Source organism: Prenolepis imparis, unplaced genomic scaffold, assembly GCF_030444845.1.
Source record: "Prenolepis imparis isolate NDT839.2.m4 unplaced genomic scaffold, iyPreImpa1.0 SCAF_172, whole genome shotgun sequence".
NCBI lineage: Eukaryota > Metazoa > Arthropoda > Insecta > Hymenoptera > Formicidae > Prenolepis > Prenolepis imparis.
The window spans coordinates 1-25,231 of record NW_028141330.1 but is presented as its reverse complement, the minus strand read 5'-3'; the positions used below and the strand labels follow the sequence as shown (position 1 = coordinate 25,231).

The 25,231-nt window shown below is 25.9% G+C and overlaps 1 protein-coding gene, 1 long non-coding RNA gene and 1 pseudogene across 5 annotated transcripts; 1 reads left to right on the top strand and 2 right to left on the bottom strand.

Moving 5' to 3' along the window:
- Positions 1 to 4,801: 4,801 nt before the first annotated feature.
- Positions 4,802 to 9,263, bottom strand: LOC145947876 (acyl-CoA Delta(11) desaturase-like; annotated as a pseudogene).
- Positions 9,264 to 10,503: 1,240 nt separating this feature from the next.
- LOC145947874 (uncharacterized) lies at positions 10,504 to 16,355 on the bottom strand. Its single transcript, XR_014427249.1, has 3 exons — positions 15,979 to 16,355; positions 10,766 to 10,941; positions 10,504 to 10,679 (listed from the first exon to the last, which is right to left on the bottom strand). It is a non-coding gene; the product is annotated as an uncharacterized LOC145947874 (long non-coding RNA).
- Positions 16,356 to 19,180: 2,825 nt separating this feature from the next.
- On the top strand, positions 19,181 to 24,402 carry LOC145947877 (fatty acyl-CoA reductase 1-like). 4 transcript variants are annotated; one of them, XM_083057651.1, is made up of 8 exons: positions 19,181 to 19,493; positions 19,815 to 20,063; positions 20,582 to 20,727; positions 20,903 to 21,012; positions 21,869 to 22,073; positions 22,472 to 22,717; positions 23,011 to 23,187; positions 24,322 to 24,402. In XM_083057651.1, the coding sequence occupies exons 1-8, from the start codon at positions 19,281 to 19,283 to the stop codon at positions 24,347 to 24,349; spliced, it is 1,374 nt and encodes a 457-aa protein (XP_082913777.1). In that variant the 5' UTR covers positions 19,181 to 19,280; the 3' UTR covers positions 24,350 to 24,402. The 4 variants fall into 4 exon arrangements, with proteins under 4 accessions (XP_082913777.1, XP_082913780.1, XP_082913779.1 ...); XM_083057654.1 differs by having other exon boundaries at positions 21,869 to 22,061; positions 24,322 to 24,400; XM_083057653.1 differs by lacking the exon at positions 24,322 to 24,402 and adding an exon at positions 24,177 to 24,298.
- Positions 24,403 to 25,231: the final 829 nt, after the last annotated feature.

Sequence of the window (25,231 nt, the reverse complement as noted above, 5' to 3'; positions counted from 1 at the left end):
TTGTTTTCTATCGATTTTTTTTATCAGGGCTGTCTCACAATTCTTTTGTCGTCGTCACTCGTTAGATCGTTTGTTCACTTCTACAATTCACTTATATTCACAGCTAGCGAAGTTAATTGACGACGAAACTACTAGAAAAAGTAGTCGTCGCACCTTAGCAGAAAAGATCGAACTACATCTTGCTATCCGTTTGCTTGTCTGTCGTTCCGGTGAAAGAAATAATTCGTTACCGATTTTAACATCTCAAATCAGCTGTGAGAGTTGAGTAATAGAAGAAAAGGTAAGTCGATCCGATCTGTGAGATTATCTTTCGTTATGCTGCCTTAGTGTCAGTTTTCAAAAGCTCTTGATATGGTGACAATCGCGCCTTTGTCTTTCGTAATGATAATGAATGATGGGAAATTAACACATTACCGGTCAAATACGCTATCGAATTTAGGTGGAAAATTTTATTATTTGGAAGTATATTATATATTCTCTCAAAATAATTGATCGCGATATGCAGAATAGATATCAAAGCTATGGTTGTTCATTGTAATTGAATCAAATTCTAGCTCAATCCTGAAGATTTTTATAGGTTGATAGAATGATTATGAATAATATTTGTTTCCGATTGCTACGACTTTCACAAGTTTCGCGTTTTTATGTGTGATATTTATATACATAAAAATTACCATTAGTAGTGTTTAGTGGACCTAAACTATGAGAAAATGAGATTAGTTGCTAAAAAAATATTTGCTTACTAACAATAAAAAAATTTTTTGAAGCAATCAAAATATCTCCTGGTAGGGTAAAAACGAATACGCATTTGTAAAAGCATGTAAAACATTGTGCAATTACGAAATCTTGATTTATTTTAATTAAAATACAATACAAAAATGTATTCTAACAAAAATCACAAACAAAAGCAAACCTTTTGCTCTGCATTGCTGCAGAATCATTCTTGGCATATAATGCACTGTATCTAGCTTTTAGTTAATATATGTTGAGTATAAATCATTGCAAAACATCACACATCTTTTTTTTCTTCTCAAGATGAACTGTCTTCTTGCAAATCTCCTAACTCAAAAGTACTTTATGAAAAAATACTTAATTATAGTGTTTTGAAAAGCTTTCGAGGTAAGCTACAAGAATATGCGATGAAAAGTAGGGGATTTTATTAAAAAAAAAACAAAATTGAATTTTATATGACCTTGGCAAGTTCACTCTAGATCAAATCAGTGACACTATCTTATATTCCCCTTCGAACCAAACAACTTTTGTCTGAAACGTTTTTCCGTATCTTTCATATTTTTCGAGATATTTGCCTGGGGCGATTAAAATGAAACACCATGTGTATATATATATATATATATATTTTATATAAAAATTGCGCGATATATGACTGCAATTTATAACAATTAAAACATAACTCAATTTATTATTCAAAGCATTTTCAAACATTGTTTAAAAATATTACTTATTTTATAAGATGCTTTATGCTTTAATTTTTGTAAATTGCTGTTATGTATCGCACAATTTTTATATAATATATATATATAAAATAAAGAAAATTAATGCATTTTAAAACATAAACAGTTTTACGCTTATTTATATCATTTGACACTACAAAATGCTGGTCTTAAAAGCTTTTGATGAATGATATTTTCTTCAAGCCTGTCAAAATTTAAAATATAGTTGTACTTATATTATACAGTCATTATGCAATACAAAAAAAAATTTTTTTAAAGAAAAAAGTAAATACGATATTCTTTATCAGATTTATTGACTTATAATTTTCCATATTAATATGTAGATTCCCTTAGACCATAAACTCTTGTTTCTTTCCACAAACAAATGTAATAATATCACATTTAAATATCCTTTTTTCCCTCTTTCCTATTATTATATATCGAAAAAATATGTACAATTTTATTTTTATACAAACTTTATTTTATCTATTTACTCTTAAAATACAAATAATACCTACAAATATATAAGGTTTGACATTGTAATTTTTTTAAAGGCGGAAATTTTACTGTTGCCACATTCTTGCAGTAATATTGCAGGAATATTTCACAACTCACATGCAATATTATAATGTTAGATCTATGCAATATGTTTCTACAATCATTCAATGCTGTATGGGTTAGCGAAAAGAAATGATAAGAAACGATAACATATTAATAGGATACTTACGAAAGGAAACGCTAGAGAATCAATCGTACATTTACGATATTCTTTCGTTAACTTTCGATTCATAACTACGATTAAAAACGATGTAATCGTTTTCTGTTGTTTTCTATCGATTTTTTTTATCAGGGCTGTCTCACAATTCTTTTGTCGTCGTCACTCGTTAGATCGTTTGTTCACTTCTACAATTCACTTATATTCACAGCTAGCGAAGTTAATTGACGACGAAACTACTAGAAAAAGTAGTCGTCGCACCTTAGCAGAAAAGATCGAACTACATCTTGCTATCCGTTTGCTTGTCTGTCGTTCCGGTGAAAGAAATAATTCGTTACCGATTTTAACATCTCAAATCAGCTGTGAGAGTTGAGTAATAGAAGAAAAGGTAAGTCGATCCGATCTGTGAGATTATCTTTCGTTATGCTGCCTTAGTGTCAGTTTTCAAAAGCTCTTGATATGGTGACAATCGCGCCTTTGTCTTTCGTAATGATAATGAATGATGGGAAATTAACACATTACCGGTCAAATACGCTATCGAATTTAGGTGGAAAATTTTATTATTTGGAAGTATATTATATATTCTCTCAAAATAATTGATCGCGATATGCAGAATAGATATCAAAGCTATGGTTGTTCATTGTAATTGAATCAAATTCTAGCTCAATCCTGAAGATTTTTATAGGTTGATAGAATGATTATGAATAATATTTGTTTCCGATTGCTACGACTTTCACAAGTTTCGCGTTTTTATGTGTGATATTTATATACATAAAAATTACTTTTAACAGCATCTTCAATAAAGTCTTTAATAACTTTTAATTAATCACAAATAATATAAACACTATAAATTATATGATTTTTGTAGTTGATATTATATAACATAAAAATTATAAGAAATTAGAGAATATTATCGAAATATTAAAACTTTAAATATACTAAAGATGGAATTTGCAAACAATTTAATGTTATATAAATGTTGTAGATAATTATTTATGAGATATTTGTAATATCTAACTAATTATTGTTATTCTATAATTATGGTTATTCTATTAATATTTTAGAGTGGAATTGTTATAGCATTTAAAGATATTATCGCTATTAGTATATTTTGAACGATGTATAAGTGCATATGCTCATAAAATATTAGATTACCGACATTTAAATAAAATTTGTGTCACATATACTTATAATGTATAAACACGTATGGTCAAAAATTTGACCAACAAAATTTAAATTTAAAAAGATATGTTCTTTATATGAACATAGCTTCTTGTTGTTTCATAAAATATAATAGCATTACAATTTAAATATGTTTTCCTGCATAATAGAAGTTGCAGTTTTAAAATACTTCTGTGTTTCATCGTATCTACTTCGATTTACTTAAATATTCAAAATTTTTATAATATCCGATAAACTTTGATGCCACTTGTAACATGTTAATTTAAATTAATTTAAATTAATTTGAATTGAATGAATATAATTTATTTCATATTATATATTCTATTTAAAAAATTTAAAAGTCAAGGTTTTTTGTTCACAATTAGTACTTATATAGTACACGCATATATGCACTATTAAATTTATTGAAAATTTAATTTAATAAATTAAATAGTATATATGCGTGTACTATATAAGTACTGATTGTGAACTAAAAACCTTGACTTTTAATTTTTCAAAATAGAATATACAATATGAAATAGATTATTCATTCAATTAAAATTAATATGTTGCAAGTGGCATCAAAGTTTATCGGATATTATAAAAATTTTGAATATTTAAGTAAATAAAAGTAGATACGATGAGACACACAAGTATTTTAATGCTGCAACGTACTTCTATTGTGCAGAAAAACATACATATTTAAATTGTATGTAAGACTACTATATGTATTTTATAAAGCAACAAGAAGTTATATACATATATGTAAAGAACACACATATTTTCAAATTTAAATTTTGCTGGTCACATTTTTGATCATATGTCTTTATACATTATAATTATATGTAGCACTAATTATTTATAAAATAAACATATTTATAAAATAAAAGTATCTATTTATTTAATGTAATGTATGTATTAATTATTGTTTCTATTTTAATTAATCCCATTCTATCCATATCTATAGTTATCTCTAACATATAATCTTACCAAGTGTATTTAACATATGTATATTGTAATCAAAACAAATTATTGCAAAAAAAGTCTTAAAATAAAATTAATAACGACACATATGTTACGATTTGTTCAGATAATTATTTATATTACTTTATTATACATTTCATATATGTTGCATACACATAATTGTATATGATAAAATACGGAACAAGTTATTGTGCGCATAAGTAGTGTGCAATATAAGCACGCAAAAACAATGTATATATTTGATATTGTATATTGTATATCTATGTGATATTATTAGAAGATAATTCCTTGAAAATAGAATTTTCGAAAACAATATTATTATTATCTACATATGTCTATCTTTGATCGATTTATCTATCTATCTTATGTATCTTGATTGTCATTATAAGTTTCAATAATTCAATTATCATTTTCAAATTTATAAGAAATTTATAAGAATTTATAAGAAAATAACAATAAAATGACATTTTTTTAAAAAAAAGTTTTTTAAAAATATTATTAATAATATTCTCCTTGTAATTATTATAATATTCATGTAAAGAGCTCGTTGATATAAGGTGTTTCATAATATAACAACAACATTACGCATTAATTATACATATATATTGATATGTTTCATTAATTAATTCGTATTTCATATTTAAAACAATTGTCAACAATATTTTACGAAAATAAGTCTAAAAATTATAACGAGATGCATCCTTAATCAAAAGATAGACGTATTTGTTATTTCTTTCTTCGGTTATGTTTCTTTTCTTTTTATATATTATGTCTCTTTTTTGATATTTTATCTGCTATATACATATATCGGATTTCTGTTTCGGTACTTTGAACAACATCGGATGTGTTCCATCACCTTTCTTTAATATCACATTTTTTATCAAGTCGACGGATGTCTATTTAAGATCGTAAGCTAATCCTAATTTCGCGAAACTGTCGATGAAGAATGTGGTATAATTCATTTTATTGTTTCCAGTTTCCGCCGATCTGTAATCCCACGGAAACACGTGATGAAAATTGTGGTATCCTTCTCCCATTGTCACATAATTGACAAAATTATTATCTGCTGGTTTTATGTCTCTAATTAAACGATAAAGATAAATCTCTATTAAACGATATAAATATAATAAGATTAACAATAAGTATTAATTATTATATTTTAATATATGTATAATGTAATTGTGTCACAAAAATTATTAAGGCTAAACTATGTAAGTAAAAATATATTTTCTTAAGAAAATTGTAAGAATATAAAAATACTTTGTTAAAATAATTTTTATAAAATATATTTTTATAAATAATTTTTATAAAATAATTACATGTTATTGTGTGACAAACACAATAATACCAATAAACAAAAAAGTTATATATTTTTATCACATACACACACAGATGCAATTTTGTAAAAGTAATTTTAAGTATCGTAATTATGCGTGCGAATTACGTACTTATTATATGGTCTAGCACCCCACGCATGAGCGATACTATTAATGGTCCATACAGAATTCAGAGTAATCATGTACCGTATAAACATATGCGACATAATGGCCCTGCTCCAGGTCTCGTTCCAGAAGTATACGGGTAATATCGTAGGTAGAATGAAGCCGAAGAAGAGTTGAAGTGGCAAAAAATATCAATAAAAATACTACACTGAACACATTTGGAGATTATTCAAGCGTCATATATACGTTTTGCTAAAAAAAATCTATTGAAATTCTTTGCAATTCTTAGAAAATTTCGATTTTATGAAAAAGTAAATTTAAGATTTATTTATGAAAATTAAATTTATTGCATTATATATATTTCAAGAATGTAATATATGTATAAATACAATATGTCGATATTTATTTATTATGTGCATAAGAAAAATTTATTCTATAATTTATGACAAAATAAACAGAATAGTCTTTACTTTTCGCCAAAGACTACGACGGAATCTGACATGATATCTGACAAATCGAGCTCTTTGCTTTTTTCAATAAATTCTGGATGTTCCTTCATCATTATCCAACCGATATGCGTATAAAAGAATCCACGCTGGGTATTATGAGGATCTGCATTAGTATCACAATATTTGTGATGCATGCGATGATTTTTCACCCATTTACATATTGTGAACATATCTGTGAACAGCAACGACGTTTCTATTTACTATTTTCTATAAAGCAAAATATGAAAAGATAGAATACAAAAATTATTATAATATAGCTTCTATATAAAATCGATTTTTTCAAATTTGAATTGGACACCTTTCTATACCTTTAAGTTTTCAATACAAAATATTTTAATTATTAAGCTTTGTAATAAAATTTTATTTATATGTATAAGATCCATTTATTTGTTTTGCATTATAAAATTTAATTTGTAAAAAATTATTTATTTTTACACTTTTTTAACATAGAAAAAATACCGCAATATATATACGTAATATTTTTACGCTTTCTATGCATTATATATAATATATCTCTTTTATAGAGTTATCTCTTAATAAGGAACTAAAGTACTAAGAATTAAAGATACTTGTGCACATGCGCTGAAGAAGATCAGAAGTAGAATTCTTAATGATAACTTGGCTTTGTAACACTTATGACATCAAAGTCGGTGTGCGCCAGCAGATACGCCGAGATTGGATATGATGTACATGCCGATTACTTAAAAATATATGAGAAAATTATATTTATTATATATTTATCAAAATAATTGTATAATATAAAAAATATATTTGCAAGAAAAAATAATGTAGAGACCAGTAAAAACTTGAAAAAAATTATCGACATGTTCAAAAAATTTCTTATTCTTTATAATATTAATAACATTCAGCGTTTCAATTAAATAATCGGCTCTTGATTTAATAGAACTAAAAGTATACAAAATGTACTAATTAAAATCACAGATATTTTAACATTTGAATATATTATTCTAAGGCTAAGGAGATCATAGCGTTACACGAAACATATGTAAAAAATCTTGAAAATCTCTTTCTTAGGTCTTTATATGTAGAACTATATCCCAAGGAGAACAAATAAGTCAAAATGATGTCAATTTGACGTCATATTGACCAAATTTGGACATAAATTTGATCCAAATTTGATCAATATGACATCAAATTGACATCATTTTGACTTATTTGTTCTCCTTGGGATGTATATCAAATTTTCGGGATACTTACTCCACAATGTAGTTATTGGATTTTTTAAATAGTTGAAAGTCAATATACCATAAATACCAATGCCGTGCAATAAAGCGACTTGCAAAACAATATACCATATTATGTTGGTTTTGAAATTAAAGAGACCTGATTTCATCGTTTCAGATTTTTTATCGGTGGCATCATTGTCAGTGGTCAGATTTTTCATGTTTTTATTTTTCAATTCTTCCGTATCATCGATTAAAACTTCCTTTGTGTTCATCATAGTAATAGTAGAGCATTGAAAAATTGAGGTATTAGTATCCATATTTTTAAATTTTTTTAACAAATATAAATTATTTTTTCTGAAAAAAAAATCAAGAAACCTGATTATTGTTTTTGCACCTGAAATGTGTTATAATAGCGAAAAGCAATATGATAGCCAATGAATAAAAAAAAAAAAAAAAAAGCTTGAGATTTATTAATAATCTCTGCAAAGGGTTATTATTTAGCATTTCCGGTTCTTTTAAAAAAAATCTCAGGCTAATTTTCGATTTTTTAGAGAATAGAATGCCTTCTTAAAAAATTTAATATACAGGGTAAATTTTTTAACGCGTTACAAACTTACACATATCTCGGAAACAAAGCATTTTAGAGAAAAATATTTTATACAAAAATTTTTTGACTTTGAAGTGGACATAATATGGTGTCATTAGTTTGACCTTGGAAAGTTGTTTGAAGTTCACTTATGTGATCTTATGTTATGATCACTTATGTACCTTTATATAGGTAACCTTCAATTTCTTAAATGGAAACCCCCATTTTTCAATGCATATGTTTGTAGCTTACCTCGAGAGCTTTTTAAAACACTATAATAAAATATTTTCTCTTAAGTATTTTTTTTATAAGGTTTGAAGTTAACAATTTTTTGACATAAAATGTAAAATATCTTGTTAAATATTCAGTTTTCGGTAATCTTACCTTAATACTTCTATATATACTTTTATGCACGGAATAATGAGACTAATCAATTGGTGTAAAAAAACAGATAATTGTTTTAAAAAAAAGTATGTAATTTGCATACAGCTGCGTACTTTTTCTTAAAAACAATTGTGTTTTCTTTACACCAATTGATTGGTCTCATATTTCCGTGCATAAAAGTATTAAGGTAAGATCACCGAATATATTACAAGATATTTCACATTTTATGTCAAAAAATTATTAACTTTAAGCCTTATAACTCAAAAAGTACTTAAAAGAAAAATATTTTTATAGTGTTTTGGAAAGCTCTTGAGATAAGCTACAAGAATATGCAATGAAAAATAGTAGGTTCCATTTAAGAAATTGAAGATGACTTTCACGTGACATTCAAACGACTACCCAAGGTCAAAATAATGGGACCTTCTTGTGTCTCCCTTCGAGTCAAAAAACTTTTGTATAAAACATTTTCTCTAAAATGCTTTATTTCCGAAATATAAGTTTGTAACGCGTTAAAAAATTCACCCTGTATATTTGTAACTAATAAGTAAAAATTACTATTTAATTGTTAATGTTTATAAACAGATGTGACTTTATCCAGAAAATATTATTATTAAATTAATAGATTCAAAATTAATAGAAATAATACTTAAGTTTTAAATTAATAAACAGATTTAGAGCTTCCCTGCGCATTTTACTTTCAAGCTCACAACCCATCTATTTTGTTATTATACTTGTCACCGTTCGAACAAGGTGATCGTGAGCGATAATTTTCTCGTCGGTTCACTTATTCGTTTTATTACAACTGACTTTTTTCCGTAATTCATTTCTTTTTAATTAAGGACTATATTACCTCTAATCTATTCACACACGCCCGCTATACGTAAGTTAAACATATTTGTTAATTAACACTTAATTTCTATTGTCCTTTATATACATATACTTATTTAAACCTTTAGTACAGTACATATATGTATATGTATAATATAATCATAATGTACACACTTTATTTGAAGAACGTAAAAAATATTATAATTGAAAAGTTATACCTCACTGACCTGATTACTTGGGCTTCCTTTTTAAACAATATTTATTTGTTGTATGTCGTACTTTTACTGATATAAAAACAAAATTATTTCGATATTTTAATATTTCGTTGAAACGTGAAAACGACTATGACATTGATAATGGTTTTATTGTACAGAAAGTTGTTAGTGGCAATGCGCAAAAATTCTTATTTGACATTTTTTCCTGTCACTTTTAATGATCATTATGTAAAAATATTAATATTATTCATAATATTATCCATTATTCAATTTTATTCCATGCATGTACAATTTTATTTCCCAAAATACATTCCCAAGGAGAACAGAAAGTCAGAATGATGTCATTTGACGTCATATTGACAAAATTTGGACCAAATTTGTCATAAATTTAGTCAATATGACATTAATATGACGTCATTTTGGTCAATAAGACATTAAATTGACATTATTTTGATTTTCTGTTCTTCTTGGGTTATGTCATATTCACTTCTTAGTTCTTAGACAGAAACTATATGACATAATGTACGGAAATAAAATTGAATGTGCATGGAATATATAGGTATATATATATATATATATACATATATATTGTTGCGTCCTTCGGCCGACTTCGAGATTTGTTGAATCGCTGAGAACTTGGTTCACTCACGCGCGAAATAATAACGCTCTCGTAAATAACGAAATAACTTTAATGGGAACAAAACGTAAAGCAATATAATATAATGGAGTAACATAAATGTATATCAATATCCGAAAGCCAGAATACGACCGCGTAGTTCGACAGCTGTCAAACAACCACAACTCTCTTGACGACTCAACCGCCAAAAGACAATCTATGTTTTAAACATTGCACCAAGCAACAGACAGATGTAAAGGGACGTAACATGACAGGCGCAACAATATATATATATATATATATATATATATATATATATATATATATATATATAAAATAAAATTTATATTGAAATAGAGCAAGAACACACTTATTAGAATATAATATAATATTATATTATATTCTAATAAGTGTGTTCTAGCTTCATTTCAATATAAATTTCGTTTTTCAATTTTGACTTTTATAGGCTCAACAGTAGATATTGTCATGTCGCTATGTAATTTTATTTTATCAATCTGGATACTTTTATCTACTTTGAACATAAATGTTCGTACCAAAGTTGCTAGGAAAACTTTCATTGAAATCATCGCATATTTCATGCCTGCAAAAGTTTAGCAATTACAATACAATATTACAAATCAATATTATCGTGATATATGTTTGTTTTTGTGATTTGTTTATATTTACCTACACAATTCCAGGGTCCCATACTAAACGGCATGTAATGCTTATAAGATGTTCCTATTTTCTAGGGAGAAATCTGTCTGGGTCAAATACTAACGGATTGGACCAATATTTTTCATTTCGATGCATCGTTATAAAGTTTATGAAGACCTCAGAATTTTTTCGTAAAACAACCTCTCCTGAAACACATATTTTTGTATTTAAATGTAATTACTTATAAGAAGAGTAAATAGTTTATAAATAAAGCAATAAAAAATAGTCAAATAAAATGCACTTTTATTTTATTTTATTTTCCACAAACAAGGATGTATTTTATTTTTACAACATATGAATTACTACATATTTCTTGTTAATATATAAAATAAACTTTATCAAATTTGTTCGTATTGATGTGTGATAAGCACGATTTCTTGTGCCTTTTTAATACATTTAATTTTTAATAATTTAAAATGTGATTATTTCTAACAATAAGTTACAGTATCTTTTACCTTTTAAAACAAATTTTTGTCGCATTTAGTTGGTATACGATAATAATTGTATACACAATAATAAATAGGCTCATAAAATAATTACATAATTATATTTAAATGTAAACAAACCCATTTGTACATCTTCCGTTAGATGTCGCGCAATTATAGGAACGGGAGGAAATATTCTCATAGTTTTTTTTATAACACGATCCAAGTAATTCATATGTTGTAAATCTTCATATTTAATGGGGACAGATTTTGTAGTTTTTGTTCCATAAATCTTCCATAATTCTTTATACACTTTTTCCTATTATACGATTGAATATAATATTTAATTATATATATATATATATATATATAGACATATGCAATAATAAAAGAAATGTAATCTTATTAATACTGGTATCGAAATACTGATAATGTTAAAGATTAATGTAGACATTTCTGTACGTTTTAGTAGGATTCTTAATTTAATTAAAACATTCCACATAAAATTTCTACTTTAGCGAATTTATTATAAATTTCGTACAGGATTATATTTTTCGTTTGCTCGCATGTTATAAGCGTTTATGTTGAAAAAGAATAATATTTATACAAACCGCACACAAGTTGAAGTTAGAATTCGAACATAACTGTAGACTGTAGCTATATAATAATTTTATGAAAACTACGTTTGAAATTATTTTATAATTTATAGAACAATATGTCAAAAGATAACTCTGATAATTCTAGGCTGCTTTTGCGAGAAAATCAAAATGATCCAGATTAAAATGATCCTGTGCTGTGATTAGTCAAATCTGAAATTTCATTAATTGTAAGTTTCGTTCAGTTTCAATGAAATTCAGTGAAATTTCAGATTTGACCAATCACAGCACAGGATCATTTTAATCTGGATCATTTTGATTTTTTCGCGAAAGCAGTCCTAATTATATTTGAAGAATAGATAAACCTGTATAAAGAGAAATCAATGATCTTAAATCTTAATATATATTATTAAAATCATCACACTTTTAGAGATGAGTAACTTCTAAAAAGTTTTATTTTATAATTTATCATTACCATTCACCCATAATTTACCATTCACCCATTATATATTCAAAACTTATTAATAAATTAAGTTTTACATAAGACACTAACGTGAACTGACACATTGTAAAATTTAATATTAATTGTAAATATATTTATATAGATTATATTATATAGAATTTATATAGATAGAGATGTGATTATAATATATATAAAGTGCGCATACTGAATAGATTAATGAATAGATGCAAAAGAAGAGTCAAGTTTTTCATAAAAACTTCTTATTGTTTTTATTACGTTCGATTTAGCTGAATGACGGCTTAAATGAAAGTTTATATTAGTAGATTAAGCCCATATTTTGAATCCTCTTTTATCGATAAAAGAGGATTCAGAATATGGGCCTTTAGGCTTTAGGAATATTATAATATTATAATATTAAAAATAATGCGGGAATGGAAAAATGACAATTTATCAACGAATAAAATTAAGCATTTTAATAATAAAACACACTTTAATAATATTTTATCTAAAGCTATCTAAGAAAAAACTCATTTTGTGCAACATTATAATTAGTAAGATCAAATAATACAAATAAAATAATAACAAACTTACGACTTGTTTCACTTTTATTCTTGGTATTCAATTCATTTAATGAATATATCTGCTGTTGTATGAACTGTGTAATAATAGATTGTATAATATATAATATGCTATGTAAGTTAGAGTAATATTTGCAATATTTACTTTATCTCTCTCCATATAAATAAATGTTTGAAGTTTAAAAGTTCTCGTTGTTTTTGTTTCGCAGCAGTGAGAGTGAATATAAAATTAGGATATAAAAATATATTTTTCATCCTTGTTCTTAAAATTTGTTTGAAACTGAAAAACATATTTTTTTAATATTCTATAAGATGTAAGAAGGCATTAACTAATTGTGATTATTAAATTCCAACAATGAAGTTAAAAATAAATATTATTTTCTCTATTTATATATTAATAAATCTATTTATAAGAAATCTTTAATTAGTAATATAAATACATTTATAAACTTTTTAAATATTTAAATAAATTTATTTTTACGATTTATGTACATTTTGATATTGTATAAAGTTACGATAAAACCTTTTTTTACCTTGTTATAAATTTGAAATATTGACTGATTAAATTCGATATACAGGGTGTCCCATAATTCGCGAACCACCCGTCAGTTGCAGGTAGAGTAGGTTAAACTGAGTAAAAAAGTCCTCTACCATTTTGCAATTTTCTCAATAATTAATGAGAAATAAATTAAAGAAAATCAGCCAATTCGAGCGATGATAAGCCTGCAGCGAGAAGAGACAGCCCACTCGGGGGTCCAGAGTTAGCGCTACTCGTATATAGTTACTGTCTTTTATAAAGCGCTCCTCCCCGCTTCATCGCGCGCCGAGCAACCGTGTAACATTATACTGTTTCTTTTCGCCGCATGCTTAGTAACGATATGAAACTGGGCTGTCTTTTCTCGCCGTCGTCACACGAATTGGCTGATCTTCTTTAATTTATTTCTCATTAATTATTGCGAAAATCGCAAAATGGTAGAAGACTTTTCTATTCAGTTCAACATGCTCTACCTGCAACTGACGGGTGGTTCGCGAATTATGGGACACCCTGTATATTCCAGTTTTATGTCCGATTTTGTACCTTTATAACAATCATATAAAAATAAACTTAATATTCAAGATACCAATAGTATACCTAACCTAACTGACTAATTATATTGAGTTACATATTAAACATTAGATTTAATAAATAAATGTGATATGTAATTTTTCAAAATAGAAAATAAATGCCTCTTTAACAAGTATTTGAAAATAACAACCAGTTGTGAAAAACTGTACTTATTTCATTGCTTTTGTTGATTGTTATATTTTTTGCATTATTAATTTATATTAGTGTCAAATCTTTAACGATCTTTTACAGCATATTTTGCATATTTTTTTATTAAAATATAAGAAAATAAAAACATAAAAACATAAAAACTTAAAAACAAATTGATACTTTTTTTTACTTATTTCATAGACTTATAATTATATTTAAATCGAATAAAATATTATAAATCTGATTCTGCTATTACAAAATTAGTACATAATTTGATACTCTTTAAAATTTTAACTTTAAATAAATTTTGTTTAATGGTATTTAGTTTATAAAATGTAATTATCGTTGTAACGTGTAGGCTTTTTTCATTTTAAGCGAATTTTCTCATTTTTACAGTGCCATTTATTCGTTATAATAATTTTGATACGAAATGTTTAAAATACTGCAAATGAATAAAAATACTTAGCCTTACCGCACGCAGTAGACAGAGCATATTCTGTTATATTTTGAAGAAGAAAAACTTCATTCTCGTTTAATGTAACTTTTCTAATTTGTCCGTAAATATTAAAGATTGTTCCACAAATATATCAAAATATTTTTGTAACATATTTGTATTAAAACTTGGCGTCACTATTTTTCGTTGTTTAGTCCACATAGACGCTGAAGTAAATTTTATTAGGAAGAATTTAATAAGAAGAAATTTTATTAAGAAAATAATAAAGAGAAAGAAAGATGAGAGATATTGCAAATAAGTTATACGTCATAAACCACTCTGATTTTCACAGATATTATAGTTTTGATTTACATTCATTTTTTTTTCTCTCGTATCACATTATATATAAACTCTTCTAAGTTTCTAAAATTTATTTCTTTAAAGTTTTGTACTTTTTAAACCGTTTTAAAATTAAAAAAAAAATATATCTTAAGAGTAATGTATATAAATTATTCGTGGTTATCAATTTTTATAACTTTGACATATTATATTCAAAAATATTAGTACTTTTAATGTTATAATTGTATAATTTCACATTAGTTTGTAACACTTTTATGCAAAGCAGTCACAAGGATTACATATAAAGGAAAGTATAAACTTTGAATTTATGTGGAACGATTTATTATATTGTTTTGGTTCACTGCAAAGTACGTGGCCGAAGAAAAGATTCCGCTTTTCCCCTGCATCCAAATTCCGAAAAAATTCTAATATAATACAAATTTTTAATCTCATAACTTAATTTTTATTAAAAAAAAAAAAAAAAACTAGAAAGGAGGATGTTAAAAAAGTTCCTAATTTGGCCCCCAAAGCTGTAAGTAAGAGGAATAATGTTTTTTGTAGATTTTGATCTCTTGAATAAAACTATGAAAAAATTCGTTGGGTATAGAAAAGACCTTGAAAATTGAGCAACAACATGATGTATGGAGCTACCACAAAATGCATCTGTATTTTTTTTAGAGGGGCAAGGAGGTGCATTTTATTAAACATATCGAAACAATCTATAATAATAATTAATTAATAATAATTAATAATAATAATAACACTAGTTTACAAACAATATTTTTTTCATTATTTTAAACAAGACAAGATGTTTCTGATAGATTTTTGAATACTAAACACGATGCCGCAAGCCAATTTTCACTAGCATGTTAGGTTTTAGAAGTAATTGAGGTTTAATATGCAAAAATGGCTTTTTTGCGATATTTGAGATTTATTTGTAAAAAGGTTAACACATTATATTGAACAAATAACAATTTTTATTCTGAAATATTAAAATATATTTCAAAAAATTTATTTATTACTTTCCTTCATTATTTTTCTATAAATTAAGCATTATTCTATAATTAAATATATTTTTGTCTTTTTAATATTACCATGAGAACTCCGCTGCAGAAAATAGTAGGCACTTCCAATAAGCGGAAATGTTTTTGGACCAGGTAGAGTGTTTACTGTTTTAATGGAAGACTGTCGGCGACAGTAATTTAAGATAAAATAACTTGTGGCAATACATGCCAAAATAATTAGTACAATACTTACAAATATCATTACACTGAACAATGATAACTGCGAAATAATAATATGATTTGATATCTATATTACTATGAATGTGTGGATATCATCGACTAACCAATGCTTTTATTATGTTTTCCCCACTCAAATATATAAATAGACGATATAAATAAATCTAACATTGGCATATATGAATATATATTATAATGTACTTATCCGTATGCATTGATATGTTTTTTGTTCGTGCTGTGTAATCTTGCAGTTTTTATTTTTAAATAATTAAGGTAAATGTTCCAGTGATTGGACGTTTAAGGATATAGATTTATTTATTTAGATTTTTAATATATTGAAACAATTTATTTTTCCAAGTATTTATATTTATCGGATAGATTTAAATCTCTACTATTGAAAGAGTGCACCAATATTTGTTTATTGAACATCTCAACATAAAAATTAATTAAAATATTAAACTATATAAATGTCCCAATGTTTGGACAAGAAAGAATATTCGTCCTAATAATTGAATTATGCTGTCCTAGTGTTTAGACGTAATAAGCTGAAAATATTTATATTACTTTTAAATTAAAATTTCCTTTAAATTAACACATTTTAATTTATAATTTGATTTAACAGGAGAAATACTTTGATTGCCATAAAATAAGAATTAAAAGTTTACTTATTTATGAAAGAATAAAAAAAAATAGACAACGGACTTCAAATAAAATGAAGAGGTCTCAACTAAATAACATTTAAATTAGTCAATATAAATAAATAAAATAAAATAAATAAAATAAAATAAAAATAAATAACACTAAGAAATTTTAAAGGCCCTTCTATATTAAATATAAATATTTAGAAATCAATTGGCTATAAGAGCCGTACGCGGATGTCGGTGCGTCGATTCCAACGAAAAATAAATAAATAAATAAATAAATTGTTGATGACATATGACATTTAGGTTATCTGTGAATATTAATGATGTGTCTACTCGCTTAAATTGTTAGGAACAAAAATATACTTATATTTAAATAAATGTTGTTTGCATTGTACTTACTAAATCTAGATTAACGGAAAAAACCTGATAATTAGACTTGAAACACGTATATGTTTAAATACTAGTACAAATCTCTAAAATCGACTGCACCGATAAATAAACAAACAATTAATATATCGGCCAATGAATTTTGCAGTACCAGTGAATAAACTCAAGAATTTCAACGTTAAAATAAATTTTTTTAGTAATATAAAATATTTGTTTTAATACTGTTTACTTTTATTAATTGGAATAATATTTATTTATCTTTCCAGATTGATAAATACATACAATAATTACGCGCTTAAGAAGTGCACAGTGATCCTTAAGAAAATCTTTAAGAGAAGGAAATAAAATGTGAAAGTAGTCCAACTAAGATTGTAAAAGATTTTGTTTTTTTATCTAATTGTCATATTAGTGATGATCTTTTTGTCTTACTTCAAAATAAAATTATGAAAAAATATAATTCAATAATTATTACATTAAAATATTTAATATAATACTTAATAACAATCAAGATTTACTAGTTATATTGTTATATTGTTAGACCTCGCCATAAATCTTCATGTTAGAAATAATATTTCGAAATTGCAATCATTAACACATTATCAATTCTCACCGCCCAGGTTTCAAAATTTATTTAAATTTGCGTGGTTTAAAAGTGAATATATACAGAATAGATCGAAAGAATTTCAAACACCAGTTGAATTTTGTTTAAAAAATTATTTAAAACCAACATGCGATATTTGCGGCGAAGTTGCTATAATTGCATGCGCATAGTGCAAAAAATCTCTTTGTGTAAAACATTTCTTTCACAATCATCATTTTTGTAATCAATATGAATCATAAATAGAATAATTAAAACAACAAAAAAGGGCAATGAGAAGCAATAAATATAATGTTCACATTACTTATATTAACTTTTCTGATATTTTATACACTATATTTTTGGTGTGGGATATCATAATGTACAGTGTATTTTATGTACTCGTATAGTTATAAAAAAATTTCATATAATGAATAAAGCACTTATTAAAGCATTTTGTATTATATTATATTATATTATATTATATTTTGTATTATATTTATTTATTTATTTTTCCTTTCCTTTAAAAATAAATATTATATTGAATATGTATATAAAACGAAATCAATCCTTAACTGTTCAAATATACTATTTTTGAATATTGTAATAAAAAAGAACAAATTTACAGGTACAGATATCCTATCGAATGTAATATAATTTAACATAATTAATCTAAAAAAAATATCTTATTAACACGTAGATGTATCTCTTTATATATCGTTCAGAAAGAGAGACACCCTACATTTGTTTTGTACATTGTTCTCGTTTTGTATCTTGATTGTCATTATAAGTTTTAATAAATTAAATTATCATTTTCAAATCAATTTAAGAAAATAACACTTTATTTTTTAAAATTTCTTTTTAATATTATATTCTCCTTGTAATTATTATAATATTCCACGTAAAATAAATTATCCATGTAAAGGGCTTGTTGATGTAAGGTGTTTCATAATATAACAATAACATTAAATTCGTATTTTATATTTAAAACAATTGTCAACAATATTTTACAAAAACAAGTCTAAAAATTATTATAAGATGCAGCTTAAACCAAAAGACATATTTAATATTTCTTATCTCCGGTTATGCTTCTTTTATTTTTATATTATGTCTCTTATTTGATATTTTATCGGCTATTATATATCGGATTTCTGTTTCGGTACTTTAAACAATATCGGATGTGTTCCGTCACCTTTATTTAACATTACATTCTTTATTAAATCGACGGATATTTAAAATTATTGGCGAATGATACGTATTATTGGTGAATAGTAAAACTGCCTGCATTGTATGTAAAAATTTATTTTTTAACTTTGACCTATATTTCCGGTTTATTGATACATATAATTCCTTTTTTCTCCCCTCCTCTCTCCTTCTCGCTCTCTCTCTTTTTGTGCTTAGCTTTATCACTTGTATATAAACTAATGTTTAGTAACGATATCGACTTAAAAGTGATAATAGCGTTTTTAAGTACACTTGTATATATTTTTTGCTGTTGCTTCTACGTTGTTAATTATTTGTTGTTTATTTGCTTTATTTTAATAATAATGGATAAGAATACAATTGATTCAGCCAAGTCGATTCCGGCGTTTTACGCTGGTCAAAGTATATTTTTGACAGGCGCAACAGGATTTCTGGGTAAAGTATATTTCGAAAAGATACTGCGATCTTGTCCGGATGTTCGAGAAATATTTATATTGATGCGTCCGAAGAAAGGACTGAATCTTAACGAAAGAATTGAAAAAATGTTAAACTTACCGGTAAGTTATTTATCAAAATGGATATCTTTTTTGCAATACACATTTCTTTAAGAATTGTTATAACATCTCAATAAAAAAAAATTTTTGGATTATGGATCTTTTTATAATGTTATGTCAATAAAAAATTTATTTTATAATTATAAAATTTAATAAAAAAGTGTATGAGATGAAATGTATTGAGAGAAACGTTTAGAGTAATTTAATGAATTGTAGATAGTCATAAAAAAAATATTTTACAATTTTTGCAAACATTTTACAGTTAAAACATCATGCCAAATATTCTAATAAATATTGTATATACATAATATTTTTTAATTTTAGTTATACGATAAATTACGAGAGGAGCAACCTTTAAATTTCAAGAAATTAATTCCGGTTTCTGGCGATATCAGTCAAGAAAATTTAGGTTTGTCGACTGTCGATAGACAAATGCTGATTGAAAGAGTCACTATAATAATTCATGCGGCGGCAACCGTGAAATTTAACGATACCTTAAAATATGCCATTCTTACTAATACTAGATCAACGAGAGATATATGTATCTTAGCCGAAAGTATGAAGAATCTAATCGTAAGTAAATGCGGAATTGATTCTGCATATTCATGAAAAAAAATCTCTTATTGTATTCCATTATGTGAATTATCTTACACTGGGTTTTTATTTAATTTGCGATACACTAATATTTTCATTGCACATTTATTTCTAGAAATGTTTTTCATTAAATATGTCTTTCAAGCTTAATATTTTAAACATATATACACATACATATATTGTGTATATATTACAATGTATAATATTTACAAAGATATTTTAAAGAGATGATATCTATTAATATAAACGATTTTTTTGTTATAATTGCATGTAGATTTTATTGAATAAGAACTGCTTATTACTTAGAGATAGAAAATTAACTGTATAATAATAACTCAAAAAATTGAAAAAAAAAAGACAATAATCTATGTACTTCGCGCTCCTGATATATATATTTGAAATTGTAAACATGCCTGAATTTTTTGCTCCGAATAACTTTAACTATAGCATTTTAACTAAAATACAATTTTAATATTAATTATTTTTATCTGTTAAAGGCCTTAGTATATGTTAGCACAGCATATACACATTTGAATAATCCATTTATAGAAGAAAAAGCGTACCCACCTGTAGATGATTGGCGAAATATGATCAAAATGGCTGAGTCATTGGATGAGCATATCTTGAATATCTTTACAGCTAAGTAAGTGTGTCAAACATAAATATCAAATACATATATCATACGTATGTAAATTTTAAATATGTGTCAATTAGAAAATGTAATTATTCCCTTTTATTCATATTATAATATTCCAATTATTGTCGATCATTTTTTAAATGTTTTAATTATTTCAATGTTTGTTTGAAATTATGTACAGATGTTTGAATACTATTCCCAACACTTACATATTCTCGAAAAACTTAGCGGAGAGTGTAATAGAGGAATATTCGTTGTCCTTGTCTTGTGCGATTGTGAGACCTTCCATAGGTATGTAACTTTTTTCTTTAATGTTAAAAACAGGATAATATAATAATATTACGTGACTTTTTTCTTTTTCTTTCTCTAATGCAATTTAAACATGTTAAATATTTTTTCTATTTTGTTTTATATAGAGCATTTAAAAATAAAATATTTGCTTTTATATATCATGATGAAATACAAAATGTATGAATGAATGTAATATACAAATGTAAATAATGCAGAAAAAATATATATGCATCTAAATTTTAAAGCTTACAAATACTTAATAGCAGATTAAATTAAGCTTTATATCTGTATAATAGTTACTATATATAATATTATATCTAAACGTATTGTTTAAATATTATTTAAACGTAATGTTAGTTAAAACAATTTGTATAATTATTTTAGATAACAATATATTTAAATATTTAGTTAAATTTGCTTATCTAATTAAACATTAAGTTAAACAAAAATTGAAATTAAATTTTTAGGCTTGCAGTTCTTCGTTTTTCATTTTTATTAATAAAGCGTGATTTACATGATGCTTTTTTATTAGCTACTAGCTACTCTCTAATTAGTACTAGTCTTTCTTTTTATTTTCTCTAATCAAAATATTTCAATTTTACTAACTGCTAATAACTAGTAAAAAAGCATCATAAAATCTATGTTTAATGTACTAGGAGAGAGAAGATATATATCGCTCTCTTTATATATTATAGTAATATACACTGTTGTTTGTGAAAATTCCAACATAGCTAATATCATTATTCCTTCGTGGTGTTACAATTTTCACAAACAGCAGTATATATATATATATATATATATATATATATATAATATTTTAATTATAATAATCCAAAAAATATATTCTATTTGTTAGTGATAGCTTCGTTAAAGGATCCAATCCCAGGATGGATTGATAATTTTAATGGTCTAATGGGATTATCGGTTGCGAGCTTAAAGGGATTAATGCGAATAATATACGCTAGTAATAATATATCGTATAATATTATGCCAGTAGATACTGTCATCAACACTATAATTCTCGTAACTTGGAAGCTTGGATCGACAACGTATGATCATCAGTATATACATCAATGCATTTCTAGTTACATTAAGCTACAAACGGAAATTATCTTAATTTAAAACTAAATTTATGTTGTCATTACACGCGCATTATTCAATTTGCTTCGTTTTTTTGCATCAGAATTTAGAGTTAAGAAGTCACATATTTATTCTCAATTGAATTTACATATGACTTTCTCTGGAATGGAATTAAACTGAGGTTTTAAAAATAGTTTTTTTATAAATATATCTACATTCTTAATGTTTAATTCGTTAAAATATGTTGAAATAAAATGTTTAATATTCTGTAATAGTATCTCATAATTTTAACAATCTTATTTAAGATATTATAAAATTTAATTTATAAAATCTTATATAAATAATGCATTGATTAATTTATAATATTATCTATTATTAGTTTCAGAACAGGTTCTACAGTTTTTGTTGTCAATAACACTTTTCCAAATGAAAAAAATATATTATTTCGTGAATTTTCTAATATAGCGCTTAAATTTGAAAACGAAATACCATTCGAAAACATTCTTTGGACCCCTATATTATTTACTGAAAGTTCAGTTATGTATTATGTATTGACAATAATGTGGCATATCTTACCTGCTATATTAATAGATCTAGTTTTAAAATTTTGGGGACATCGATTTATGTAAGTATCAAACAAATTAAATATTTTAGAAGTCAGAAATTTTTAAGTCAGACTATTATTAAAAATGTAATTCATATATATGTTAGGCTGAAAGACCGAAAACGCTTACTGAGCGAAAAAACCGATCATAACGCGTTTTTGCATGTTCAAAAAGGCTTATGAGCGTTTTCGAAAATTCCACAACACAAATTTCGCGTTGTGACTGAATCTGAGAAGCCAGAACGCGTTGTAATCGGTTTTTTCGCTCAATGAGCGTTTTTGGTCTTTGAGCCTAACATATATACAACATATAGGGTATTGGGACTGCAAAGAAAAATATATGTGGCCAATCGTGCTTTGCAACATTTTGGGTGTAACGAATGGAAATTTGATAATACAAACAGTCGAGATCTTATGTCAGTAATATCACCTGGTGACCGAGAAATGTTCTCGATCGATCTTTCTGATTTCGATATGAAAAAGTATATCAGGTAAATATAAATGTATAGCTTGACTTTGTAAATAGAAGAAAGAGACGCGTCAATCTATATTGTTTTTGTGGGCTGTCGTTTTTAATTAATAATTATATATGAAAACTTATATTTTTTTAAAAGTTTTATAGATATATATATTGTATATATGTATATATATATATATATATATATATATATATATATACACTCGTCAACAAAATTAACGCATATGTATTTTAAGTCAAAATTTCGCATAATTTCAAATAAGCATAACTCCGTTAAAAATGATCGGATTTGAAAAAATTTTTGTTCACTGTCAAGCTTGAAGTCTCTACTTTAAAAACCATTCGTCAGATTTTTAATTTATCCTCCTCCCCCGTACGCTACTGCTTCAAAAGTAAGGACGTGTTTTGTCTCTAAAAAATTGCGTACTTTGATGCACTCCACGGGGTGAAATAAATTTTTTTCGCAAATTTTATCATAACTATCGTAAAATGTGGACTTTTTACTACAAATTTTAAAAAAAAGCAAAGTTCGTACGATTTTTTTTCGCGGAGTTATTACATATGAAAGTTACCCATACATTTTTTCCATTTAATGACTCCAAACCTCTCTGCTGTGTGTGTGTGTGTATGTGTGCGTGTGTGCGTGCGTATGCGTGCGTGCGTATGGTTACGCAATTTTTTAGAGACAAAACACGTCCTTACTTTTGAAGCAGTAGCGTACGGGGGAGGATAAATTAAAAATCTGACGAATGGTTTTTAAAGTAGAGACTTCAAGCTTGACAGTGAAAAAAAAATTTTCCGATCATTTTTAGTGGAGTTATGCTTATTTGAAATTATGCGAAATTTTGACTTAAAATACATATGCTTTAATTTTGTTGACGAGTATATATACACACAAACTGAGGACAAAGAATATAAACTCTGGAAAATCTAGAAAAATATAAGTTTTACAGAAAAGTTTTTCGGACAGAAGTTGTAGAGTTTATGAAGATCTAATTACAGATCTTATTATTTTAACCTTGGATGACGTTGGCATAGTCAGGACAAGATCATCTTGAATTTTTTTGAATGTTTACTATATATTTACTATTTATTTATATAATAATTAAATATTTTTTTATATATTGGATACTTGAATCCATCGAAGTATTATTGCCTCTTTTCTGAAATGTTGATTCCCTCCCTCTCTACGCTTACTTCGGTTGTCATTTCAATTTTGACAGCTGTATCAAGGGGTTAATTGTGTTCATAAAGTAAGTATGTATGTCATTAAAAATATATAATGTAAAAGAATAAATGGCGCGGGCGAAGCGCGCGCTTTGTTTTGTTCTAGTGTAATAAATATGTAATAAATATAATATAAATGTAATAAATATGTAATAAATATAATATAAATGTAATAAATATAATTAATGAATGTAATAAAGATCTAAATATACCTTTTATTATTGAGTGTTTCCACCACCTCTCCCCTTGCCTCTTCCTCTTCCCCTTCTCGGGCCCCAATGATAGTTTGGGGAAGAAAGCTTATATAAAAAGCTCAGTACTCTGCGTTGATACCACTGCTTGCTCTTTCCTCTTGCTTTATAATCTGTAATTAATAAAAATGTTATCTTAGTTGGGACTATTTATATTATATAGTACAGTAGTGATTTTTTCTATTCCAATTCGTTGCACAAGTATAATTAAACAGCACGTTAGAAAAGTTATTATATATTTTCTTAGCTTTATTTTATACATACTCTTTTTACATGTGTTGCATTTAATTGTATCTGTGACATGATATACGTTTTAACTGTACGAATGTAAAACAAATGTTATTGTAAAAAATGATATTTTATATAATCAAGCGATAGCAATATACAGTAGCATTGTGACGTATTATTATTCTAATGCAATGTTACAATCATAGATGAAAAAAGTATTTATACAATAAAGCGAGGAGATATAAATATTTTTCTCATATGTTTTCTTATGTGCACTTGATTGTGCCTGTGATTGCAACGTTGTATTAAAATAAGTCACAACTATAGTACTCTGCGTTGATACCACTGCTT